The 12,673-nt window shown below is 35.5% G+C and overlaps 1 protein-coding gene across 4 annotated transcripts in view; it reads right to left on the reverse strand.

Moving 5' to 3' along the window:
* The window catches only part of Rhogap100f (Rho GTPase activating protein at 100F), a 105,894-nt gene that overhangs the window by 13,596 nt on the left and 79,625 nt on the right, over positions 1–12,673 (reverse strand). For 3 of the 4 annotated variants that reach the window (XM_076379780.1, XM_076379779.1, XM_076379783.1), the window contains exons 1-6: positions 5,962–7,743; positions 4,548–4,661; positions 3,697–3,879; positions 2,602–2,760; positions 1,573–1,802; positions 745–1,003 (exon numbers count right to left, since the gene is read on the reverse strand). In XM_076379780.1, coding sequence (XP_076235895.1) covers positions 745–1,003; positions 1,573–1,802; positions 2,602–2,760; positions 3,697–3,879; positions 4,548–4,661; positions 5,962–6,246 — 1,230 coding nt within the window. In that variant the 5' untranslated portion in view covers positions 6,247–7,743. Of the gene's footprint in view, positions 1–744; positions 1,004–1,572; positions 1,803–2,601; positions 2,761–3,696; positions 3,880–4,547; positions 4,662–5,961; positions 7,744–12,673 lie in introns of those variants that run through there. The other variant, XM_076379781.1, reaches the window with a different exon arrangement.

The following is a 12,673-nucleotide window of genomic DNA, read 5'->3' on the forward strand; positions in this document are numbered from 1 at the left end:
ACTATTCCTTCAAAGATTGTTCAATCTTCATTAACAGGTCCTTTGGCCTTTCAATTTGATACAACGATATGAAATTATAATTTACATTGATGTATATAGTAAGAATATAGTATATATATAGGAGTTTTCTAGTCCAAACGACTTAAATACTGCGACAGCACACGTCATACTGATATCTATCAGGAGTGTCTCGAGACATTGCCACGAATTCACCACTTTGTTATTAAACGCGATTGCAATCGAAGACAGAGAAGGGCAAACAAGTGTTAACTTGGTGCAGACAGGTGTGTGAAAGGGTGCTCGATCCACATCGTCTAGAACATCTATATATGACCTACTCCTAATTGCAGGTGTAGATTTATGGTACATAGATAAAAAATTCATCTGTTAAAACACTGATAATTTAATATGCTTTAAACTAAACTTATAAACTTTATTACGATTGAATTTCTCTATCTGTTATAAAATTTTCCTGTGTTTTGTATTTAGAAACTTTATTAACGTTAGGATCTTTTTGAATTAGTTTTTCTTAAGCTTTATTAATTCTGAAATCATCTTGATAGAACTAAAATTTGTTGAGTTTCATATTTCCGCCACGAAATTATATTTTTTTTACTCTATTATTCCAATAATTTTTTAAGTATGATTTTTAATTCATTTAATTTTTTCTCATTTTTTGTTGGAAATAAGTCTCGACCTGCATCAGGATCATAGAAAAAAAATAGAACATCATTCAAAACTTACTTTCTCAGCCAAACTCTCCAAAGTTTTAGGATATCCACGTTCGTATGGCTGAAAATGTTGTGTTGCAGAGGGCTTTGGTTGATGTGTAATAACTGGAGGTGGTGGTGGTTGATAAGACCAATGTCCTTCTGGTCTGGAATTGTAATACAAGTCACCATTACTGGATCCTAAGTCTTGACTGGAACCCAATCCAATCAATCCTAATCTTGATCTGGAAGGCAACATTTCTCGGCCATCGCCACGTCTACGATTACTGTCCCTATAATGAGAACAAAAATCCTATATTTACAAAAAAATTTAGTGTACAATGTTAATTGTAAGATAGTGTTTAAAATATGTGAACTGAGTCTGGATTCTTCAATTATTTCTTCATTGATATTACTCTATATTCAATTAGTAATCTAGAACAATAAATTAGCCTCAGTGAATATTGTATCTAAAGTTATAAGAAATCTTTTAATTAATTCACTACCAGAATAATTTATCTATAATAATAATAATAATAATAATAATATATGTATAAAATAATATATTAATAGTTTTTCTTGCATTCAATTAAACTATTCATTCAACCAAACTATTCCTATCACAATTTTTTCCTTTCTACAGCTTAAACAATTTCACAAATTTAATTACAATTGTTTAGAAAGTTCAGTATGTTTGATGATCTGAATTTAAAAAAAATTGTTAGTATAAGACATATCCTATTGTGTTTAATACATGATATAGGTTTTAGAGTTTCAAAAAGGAATTAATAACCAAGTTACTTTATTTCCTAATGTTATATATGAAAATAATTGTAAAATGTTTTATATTTGTTTTAAATACCTGACGTGATTACTGGTTGCATGATCATTCTCATCCTCGTTCAACTCTCTTTTGATCACAACGACTGGAGGTGCTTTATGCTCCGCTTGACGACTATGAGAGACTGGTTGGTGCTGACCATGCCTCGTCGCCAGCACGAGTCTCATTGGTATTGACATGATGATCACTACGTCATCCAGACTCATATGCGTTACATCCACGAGATTCACCGCAAGAATTTCATCGCCAACCTAGTTCGAAAAGCAAAGAAAACATATTTTGTATATTTATATTTTAAAATGAGTTTGTTATAAGAATAAGCTTTTCAAGTAGTCAATGAACATAAACAAGAGTTCCCAGGAAAAGAAGTTATAACTTCCTTAGCAACTGTTTCAATAACTGTACATTCTTGCAAGAAAACTTCTGCATATACCACGTATTGTAAATTTTTGGCATTTCTATTTTATCAGAAATAAATAAAAAAGAACTATACCTATACAAGAGATTAGAGTATCAACTATCAGTGTAAGCATTTATTACTTCGATATACTATGATATTTTGTAAGTCGATAATATTCTTTCGGATATCTCGAATTTATAGGAATAGAACACGAATTTTGTTGTTCCCTAGTTCAGTTTATATTGATCTTCCGTTGTATTCCAGTCCTATGCTATAATTGTTTATTTTATAATATCTTGGACGCTAAAGTTATCTATTTGTATGGACAGTGAAAATATTGATTTACGAGAGCAATTCTATTCATGATGGCATAGAACGTTCATAAAATTTTCTGACCAAACACAGCAAATTCTTTTGGGATGTCTATAGGCAAGATCAATGAATGTTTCAATTCATGCCGTCACGTAGACTTAAGGAACATAAATACATCTTGATGGAAAAATGAGAAGTTACTTATAAGTTAACTCAATAGTTTAACTCTCAAGGGAAGAGATGTACTGAATTCTGAGCTTGAATTACTTTCAGGCGCGAAAACAATTGGGTTTTCTGCTAATAGAGGAAGAACAAAGAAAAAAAACTGGGAATCTCACCTTCAAGCAGCCGCTATTATAGACGGCGGTCTCCAGGGCTATTCTCGAAATAAAGACACCATCGTTCCTGTCTACACCGTTTCCTTCACGTATGTAGAGCCCAAGAGTTTGTCCTGGCCTTTTGATTATCTCTACAAAGTGGATAGGGTGCTTTGGATCCTGGAGCAACAAAGAGAAGACAATAAAACAGATATTCAAATAGTACAAAAGGAAGAAATTAGAAACTATGTTACGTAAAACTGCTTCATTGTTCATTTAAATAATTATACTAGTTGGTCAAAGAAGAAATAATATTCATGGTATAATATCAAACTTACAAAAATCATGAATTATTGTTTACGTATCTTCACATGAAATGAAGATCAACAACTTAGAATAAATATTTCTTTTCTCTTTTGATGAAAATTGATAGCAAAATATTTGACATATGATTATGGAAAAGTGTGAGTTACAAATACGCTTCCCAAGATTTTGCAATAGGGTTCTTTAACGTGAATTCGAACACTTCCTAAAGTAACATTTATTGGTGGGATTGTGCTGAAATTTGAATACATTGTAGTCTTCAGCCTTTTTTATGTTTAAATGTCTCAAAACATTTTTAAAAATTTTGGAAACTCTTAATTTAACAGCTGCATAAACTATAGCACTGATATTTAAAAACGAAATTGTAACTTTTTAATTAGTTAACTCATGACTATGAGCTTTTAGGTACTTGGAATGAAGTAGCTAATGAAGTACAATGAACTACTAACTAAAACTTTTTTTAGTTAAAAAGAAGAAAATGATCTTTAAGCTCTTTTTTTATAATGGTATTAAACAAGTATAGTTTTATAGCAACAGAGATGAATTGAAAAATTTGTAAGAAAATTGAGATGTACCCTTGTTTATCCTATTCATGAACAAATTGTTAGAAATATGAACATTTTAAAATTGGTCATATGAAAATTGACTGGTGTTATTATGTAAAATTAGCTTTACTAAGCAAAGATTCTTATCCAGTAGATATTTAAATTATTTTCTTACTCCTATAAACAGTATTTAGTAATGATTTGAATTATTTTAAAATTTATATAGATAAATCACACAATGTTACACCTGCATTGCGATGAACTTCTTCGCTGCCTCAGATGCCTGCCTTCCCATTTGCCTTGGTTCAATGACTCGTACAACCATTTCACCCCTTTGTTCAACAGCTTCGAGAGCTGCTGCTGTTGAGGCATCATGATCATTCTCGACTGTCTCAATTTGTTTGAAGATTTCTGTGCTAATCCCGCTCACCTGTAAAGATAAGTTTTTCCACTTTAACAAGTATGATAGAAGGATATACTTTAGTTGCAATTTACATAAAATTGTTTCAGCTTGTAGAAGAAAATAATTAGAGATTCCAATTTTCTTAGTTCTTTCAACACTCTTTGTAGTTTACGTTTCAATTAGTTTTCTTATAAAATCAAATGAAAAGTTACTTATATGTTTTATTATATTTATTGCCAAAACAATTTTGCTTAAAAAAATAGAATTGTTTTCATGCTTTACTTTCTAATATAACTGTTCTTTTTTTATACATCTCTGTCTATATATATTATTTCAGTAATTAAATTAATTTATTTATATTGACTTAATAAATTAATATGGGATTTACATTGAAAGTTGATATAAGTGTAATATGAATTTTTATTGTAAGTCATTTTTGTACCACAACTTAGAACTCTTCTAAGAAAGTATCAGTTAAGTGCAAAGATTCTGCTTATTCTAAGGTAGAGTAATAAGTCTATAAGTAGCTTTCCTTTAGTATTTGGATATTCACATACAGATTTGTTTTAAAGACATGGTACTGCTTGGTGAATGAAACACATAAAAAGATGACCAAAGATTAAGACAATAAGAATCTTTTCGCTTATCTAACAAACAGTGGTAAATCGATAGAAAGAAAATGTTACTAAGGGTACCTTTCTGAAATCTCCTTGAATGACCATAGGGGGTGGTTCTTTGGGACGTAACTGGTTGTTAAGTACTTGCCTCCCAGGACTTGCACTTATGTCTGTCACTTCCCCCCGGCCCTCCTGCAATTAAATAAGTGACTTATAATAAATTATAATAATAATATCATTATCACATTTTTTACTGTATACTTATTGTATTAACATTCTATAAACTTCTGTATTAATCATATTAAACTCCTGTTCTAAATAGAAGAATATAAAATAATTTATTATAAATTTTCAAATTGCATAAAAATTTGAAATGCAGAAGATTTCATTGTCAAGAGGCAGAAATATAAAAATCTTCAAAATAATATACGTACATAATTCAGTTCATCTCTAATTTGATAAGGAACTATTATTGAGTCTCTAGATAGGTGGAGCCACACGTACTCACCACTAACATGTGACTGAACAATGTTTTATGCTACCTTTTTATTTCTAGAATTTGTTTTTATTCTATTAGTTCTTCAAATCCAGATACTAAATACGAACAAATAAATCAAAAGTTTCTTTAGATATACAAAATATCAGTTTTGAAAGTAACGAAGTCATATTATGTAACTGATGGGAAATTTCTTTGTGGCAGTAGCATGCGAAATACAATCAGCAGCCTAATTAAAGACTCGTAAAAATTGCAAAGCCTTTCAGTCTGGTTCTTCTTACAGAATAATCAGAGATGTATGTGTTTAAAGGGTTTCCCTGTGAAAATAAAACAGAGAATTTCTTTTTGTCAGTCACTGAAGTCAGATAGTAATCAGCAATGCAAACAAGAGTCATAATGTGCATTCTTGTAATATTCTTTCCCTTTTTACGTCAAAAGAATAAAGAATTAGTACTACCCAATTAGAACTCAATATGAAGTTTTGTATTACAGAGAGAAATGTATATGAAAATGAAGTAATTACATTCAACTTGTATTTAGAATTCCAAAGCCTATGTCAATAAGCTTAAATGAAATGCACTCATACAAATGAAGCAGTATACTAAACAAAAATGTACTCTCTAGTTCCATCTTGCTTAACAAAATATAAAATCTTTGTATTGCAAAAGAAACTTAGATCACTGTAGAATATTCCTTTTTAGGATTTCATCAGGTGGTCATCTTAAACTTCATTAAGAAATTACACTCATTGAATTCCGTAAGATAGGTACATATACTTCTAGAAATTCCTAAATCGTATTCATGAATTCTTAGTCACGTCTACTTAACTTTGAAATCATCACTAGGCAAAATGATCTTTTGTTAGTTCTAACAGTATCAATAATTATATTACGTCAGATCGATTTGAAAGCGTGGACTACCAGTCAAGGATTGGTACACGCACGTTTTACGCAAGAGTCGGAGGTGAAAAAGAAATCAGGCGATAAGGAAACGCACCCCGTGGAGGCATGTGAAAAACACGAGCCACGCGGCAGAGCCGCACATCCGGTCACAAAGGGACAACAACGACATCCACACTTGCGCGGCCGATTTGCAGCCCCTTTTGTTGGTGATGTCCTCGGGAATCCCGGTGGCGTTTAGCTCCTCGGCCTTCGTAAAGACCTCTGTATCCCTCTTCCTGGTTGGTTCCGCCGTCCAGGCGAGTTCGTCCTTCCGTCTTTCGGTCTCAGCTTCGATCCGACTGGCCGCGGTCCCGCGTTTCGTGCTAATCCGCGTATCCATGTGTGTTCACGTGTCTCCAAGAGATCCAGAGGAACGTGGACGGGCGAAGACGAGGACTGCAGAACTGGGCCACCTTTCCACCCGTTCCTCCACCCTTCGGAGTGCCCTTTCAATCCTCGACGTAGATCCTGTTCCCGTAGCCCGTGGACACCACGCGGCTCGAGGACAATCAAGTCACGCAACAAAGTACAAAGATTACCTTGCGGGAGAAGCAGCAGCCCGAGCCACCCCTGTCGTACATTCTCGCTTACCCCATGCTGGCTAATATGGCGGGAAGGAGCGATCAGGAGCGTACGAGGCCGCGCGTGCGCCCCCTCGGTTACGAGACGACGCTGGGAAATGGAGTGTGGGTGAGTATCGACCCGACGTGACGTCACCTCATACCCCCCTTTTTTCCTTCTAGCACCCTCTGCTTGTACTCTGTCTCTCGTGTTGATACTCGGTTACGCTGACGTTCCTCTACCCCTCTGTCTCTTTATCTATGTCCTCTCTGGTCCGCCGGGTCGTTGGCGTTAGTTTTCTGCCGTTTGACCTCTCTTCTTTTGCTTTTTTCTTCAATTTCGACCTTCTGCTGCTGATAATGCGATAGGACAGCTTTGAATAGATGAGACCAAAGAATCGTGTCTCGTTTTAGGTTGTCACCTGACTATATAGATATTTATTGTAAAGAATTTTGAAGATTCCTCGATATAATCCTGGCATATCTTTTAATCCTTGCAATTTTGAGTTCTCCCAGGGCAATGTCCTCTGCAATTTTGGATTGTGTTATTCTTTCTCATTGTCTTCAGTCATCAATATTCCTTTGTCTCGTTCCTGCTTTTTTTCCTTCTTTAGTTTTCATTATTTGCTGGAAATCTTTCCTCTACCTGAATTTCATTCATATTTGTCTTCCTTCCCTTCTCTAACTTTGAATATACTTGTATCATCGATCTTCCCATTATTTTTACCCCGACCTATTTTATTCTGGTTCGAGGATATTCATTTATCCCGCTTTCATTTCGCGATCCAACTCTTCTTTTCTAATTGCTAGCTTTCTTAGCATCCTTCACACTCTTTCCGTACTCTGATGATCAATGGTTGCAGTTATTGCCCATAGTTTCCATTCTGCTACTCGAGTTTCTCATATATGTGTTTCTCTTTACGCGAAGTATAAATGGTTTCAATAGTTTACCGCATTGAAATTCTTTCTCAACTTTTTGCCCTGCAGACCTAGGTTGACTGGTTACAAACTCGTACATGGAATCTCTGTTTTCCTACAAGCATAAAGCTGTCAGCTTCCTCTAGGCGCCACGAGACGCAGATTAGGCACCAAAATGTCCCTTGTAGTTGTTGCTACTTGTAGTTTATGGGAGAAGCTGCTTTGCGTTCAAGAGACAAGAGATTTTACTTCTTCTGACTCACACCAAATAAATTTAATAATATGTACTTTATTAGCTACTTTTGTGTATATAAGTAGAATTAGGTCTACGTGTCATTCATTTTCTGATTTCTGCTTTCTTTTTCTACCTTATTGTCCTATCCTATCACTGTCTTCTTGCTGATAAACTTTTCTTCTACCCCTTATCTTTTTTCTCGTTTACAGTTTATCATCAATCACTCGTATTGAATCCATTTCCAGATTCTTTTTAATCTCATCTTAATTTCTGGGTTACTCCTTTGCACTATATATTAAGGATGCATGCGGGCATTGGACAAATGTAGATGGTTCGTTCATTGAACGATTTCCGCGTTTAGAGAGACAACGTTCGAATTAGAGAGACATTCGCATTAACCACCTATTAGTAGTCCTCGGAAAAAAATTTATTCTATTTCTTTCGTCTCTCGCTTACTGAAAATGTAGGCCATGGAGGCTTTTATTTCCTCTTGGATTAGTCGAATTAATTTGAATGGGAGTCGCTTTTTCTCTCAGTAGTAACGAGCGGTATTAGAGCGTGGCGTTTTCATTGAGTTTCGAATGGAATCGTTGGCGCATGCGCGACGACCTTTTGCGAGATGTGCGGATTTTATGTGTCCTGGACCGGTGCACGCGTTCTCGCCTCGTGGAGATCCTCCATTCGCGTTGTTTAGCGTTTTAACACAATTGATATCGTTCTAGGAAGGACAATCGTTGAATCTTGCGCGCAATTGATTTGATTATTTTGCATTTCACACCTTTCTGACGAGTACCATTGCAATTCGATCGCTTTACAAAGTCCCTGTATTTTTACCTGTTTACTTGTGGATTTCTATCAATGAGAAATATTAATATACATCTGTATTCTAATAAAAAAAGAATAGATTAAAAAGAATGTACAAACAATTCTTCTTCACCAAGAAATCCATTATCTGGAGAACAGAGTGTCGCGTGAGAAAAATTTTTATGACTGCTATAAATGACAAAATTGGCCATTTTAAGGTAATCTCAAAATTATATCTGGACCTCAAAGCCTCTAGTCCTAAGTTAAACGGAAAGCAAGTGAACTTAATACACTTTGGCTCCGGAGTCCAGAGATGTAGTATGCTTAGAATTACACGTTGTGATCAAATACCTCAAAATGTAGTTTTTGGATTTGTGCCGATTTAATTCAGACTGAACTTTTTACGTGCTTATAACTATTTATTATCCATGAAAACGGAAATGCATGGATAATCTCAAACAATGAATTGGTGATATTTTCGTTTTCATTCGATGCACTCATTATCCGAGTTAAATAAACTCTTTTGAAAACGTTGATCTATCATGTAGGTCGTTAAAGGATCGAAAAACAAGGGAACATATCAGAGGGTGACCCGCCATCGAAACTTGCGCTAGGGATGCAAGGCGGCCCGATTTACCACAGTTCTGTTTTAATTTGGCACCGCTCCATTGGCCTACCGTGCGCTTCCCAACGGGATCTATCCACTGGCGCACGAAAGAGGATGTGGGGTTCGATATGAAAAACGATTTGGAACGCTTTCGAAGGGGGTTTGTTCGAGATGAATGGCGTCCGCGATGTCAAAAACTGAAGATCGGAAAGGTCAGTTATCAGATAATCTCAATAAACTTCTACACCCTTGTTCCGATACAAACTTGAAACTTGGAGTTAGTATTTATTTTCTAAAATCAGTTTGTGTACTAGCATCTTCAATTTGTGCTTTTAAAGACAGGAGCTAGATAAAGTGAAATAACGGTTTCGAAGAAATACAAGTGTGTCATTGAGTTTGTATGGAGATAAGACTGTAAATGGAGATTCGCGTGTTAACGTGCCAGTAGTTTCAACTGTGTCACCAAGAAACAGTCGAAAACAATGAGTACATCATTGTGAATTTGAAGAAGGTAACGTGAAAATCGGTCGGAAGAACCAGGAAGGATGGGATACTCGAAGAATTAAAATCATGGAAAAAATAGAACGTGTGGAAGGGGTGGGGTGGGAGATCTATGGAAGGGGTAGGAGCTGAACGGTGGAAACGTAAAGCTACGCTACTGCGCGTAGTAGCCCCGGAAGTATCAGTAGTAAAACTGTAGTAGTAAGTAGTAACGGCATGTACGCAGGCGTACGCACGTTCGGCATCGTTCGGGGTCGAAAAAATGTGCGGCGGTGGGGATTCGAGGACGAAAGGGAGGAAGGAGGACCGATTTGTGGTTCGCCAGAAGGAGAAGCGGCAGTGAAGAAGGGGAGGCCTCCTTTTTGTGGTATGGGTGGGGATGGGCTACAGGGAGGGGAAAAGAAAATAGGACAGACAAGGACATGAAAATGAGAGGATGTAGAACGAGAAGGGGTGGGAAAACGCGTTAATGAAAGATAAGGGGAATAGGAAAATGAATGTAGAACAAAGAATATGAGGGAAAAATGATAGAAATATTAAATGTAATATAACAGGAAAAATAATAGGTAATGTAGTTAAGAAGAGGAGGACCGTGAATAGCGACGACACTATGCAGAACTATCAGTGATTCGCAATATTTTTCTTCATTGGTGCGTTTGAAATAATAGACTTTTAAAAACATGTATGAGTTTATCAGACATTTTAAATGCTCTAATAGTTTTAGTGTTAAAAACAATAGCAAGGATAAAGTGATGTAGGAAGAAGAGGTTCTTCTTAAGAAAAAGGGAGAAGAAAAATGGAAGGAAAATATATCGTTGTGAGCAGGAAATATTGAACTCTATCTAAACGTACATAAGTAAAGGGAAGGAAGAGAAGAATGATTGAGGGTCAAATGAGAACGAAAGAAGGAAGTCTTCGCCCTTTCATCATTTTCAATACACACTAGTTTTTTAAATAATTTATAATGTTACTACGATAACAATTTTTGTTATGGATTATTTATTTTAATTGGTATAATATGTATATTAATCATATTAAACGTAAATAGTTGACACATTTTATCTATCTAAATTTTATCTATAATAACATTTTTCCCTATTGTTTAAAAAGGAATGTATTTATTGCATTTAAGTGTAAGCATAAAGGCTTAAAGAGAAATGAATCAGAAAGCAGACCTGCTTCAAAAATAGACCCAACATCAAAGACGGCAGAAGAAATATTGTAGTAGTTAACTAAATGCAATAGAAAGAAGAGACGGCGTAAAATTTACATAGAGATGGAAAAAGAAAAGAGAAACGCGACTAAGCTACGAAGACAAAGAAGAAATATTTCAATGTCTAAGAAGAAGGTGTTCACGAGATGTCGCTGATTTTGAAAAATTCAGGTACATCTTTTTCGAAGGAAGACACCGAATTCTTCCGATCGAAAAGTCGAACGGAAGAAAAGTAAAGACAAATTCAACCGTTGCAAAAACCTCAAAAAGATGAAAACCCACAGGGTCACACGGAAAAATTGAGAAAGAGAAGGAAGCAGGGCGCAAGAGGGGGATGGATCCTGCAATACGATGCTCGGGGCCAGCGCGCCTGCGTTCCACGATCTTCAAGTAGCTCGAGCTGAATTCACCCCTCGAAAGGTGGTGTGTGTACGTGAATGTCTCTCCTCTTCCTCCGTCGGCATTTCTGTCTCTATGCCCCTGCTGTTTGACCACATTTCCACACTGGGTCTGTGCGGTGGCTGACGCGCGCGCGCGCACTTTCCCAGAGGTCGATGCACGCTGGTGTAGACTCTCTCTATGTCTGCCGTGTACATAAGAGAAGTACGTATGTAGGTTCGTATGTACCGAGTACGTACAATACGTGACATATATCGCGCTAGCTTTTTACCGAGTTAATACGGCCTCTGACCGAGGCGCTGATTGCGACAAAGCTGCGTGTCCAATTTTTCTTCCTCTCACAGATTTCAGAGGGCAGCCATTTTTGTTTTTCTTCAAGGAGTCTTTGTCAAGGTGGTTGCTGAACCGTCAAACCATTCACAGCGTTTAAATAACTCCGATAGAACTGCTGTCTGGTCTTGTGGGGATATTCTACTTTATGATGTACAAAAAATTTAGGATCTTAAGTAAAACAGATTGTTTGAAAATCTTCACTACACTTATACATTTTTATCCCTCGCACCAGAATATTAGGACACTCATCACTTTCAATAACTTTTCGCTTTGTAATGTATATAATAAATATTAAATCGGTTTTTTGACAAGCTTTATTGCAAATACATATACCTTCAATGTAATCTAGCTGTATTAATGTGAATGATTAAATTATTTAATTCTTCGAAATCCTTTAACGTTTACAGGTTGTGTTCTTGCTGTATTTCATTCCGATATCTCTAGATAATTTTCAAAAATTCTAAAAAACGTGCACTGTAATAGCTGATCATATTCAAGGTCAGATTTCACTGTTAAAGGTAAGGCACTTTATCATGTATTTTTCTTTAGAGATAATTTACTGTATTTGTTCTCATTTCGCGGGGTAAGTTTCGTTTTACCACTTATAGGTTTAAAATGTTTAAATCAATAATTGTATTGAAAAATGACTTTAGGTCTAATGGTGGTGAACAGAAAAGTGTTCATAACTTTCAGAGTAGGTAGTATTCGTTAAATGGAGTAGAAATGTCCTAACAAACGTGAATAAAAAATTATTTTCAAAGTTATAAATAATTTTTCATTTCCATTTAAGTGAGTCACTTGCTCGTATTAGGAACTATCGTACCTTATGCAAGCACTAGAGTATCTGTCTATCCATTTTACACACGTATCACAATATATGATTGTCTTATTGTGAGACGTATTGTTAAAGAAGTGTTAGTCATATACCTTAGTTAACGGCACAGTAACTTTTGAAGTGACTAAATCGCTAACTTGAACAGGAACAAAAAATTCTTTATAACTTTGCAGTTATTAATTCTTCTGTTAATGTTTATTACAACTTTCCTGCTTCATTTGGCGAGTATTATCTACCCTAAAAGTTATGATCTCTTTTCGTTTTGGTAACCTATATAAAGAAGATAATGCAATGTTGCAGGAAAAAGTGACGTCAGTCCGATTTAACGATTCAGTAACAAATGTATTTTTTGTGAAATGGGT

Source organism: Calliopsis andreniformis, chromosome 6 (genome assembly GCF_051401765.1).
Source record: "Calliopsis andreniformis isolate RMS-2024a chromosome 6, iyCalAndr_principal, whole genome shotgun sequence".
NCBI lineage: Eukaryota > Metazoa > Arthropoda > Insecta > Hymenoptera > Andrenidae > Calliopsis > Calliopsis andreniformis.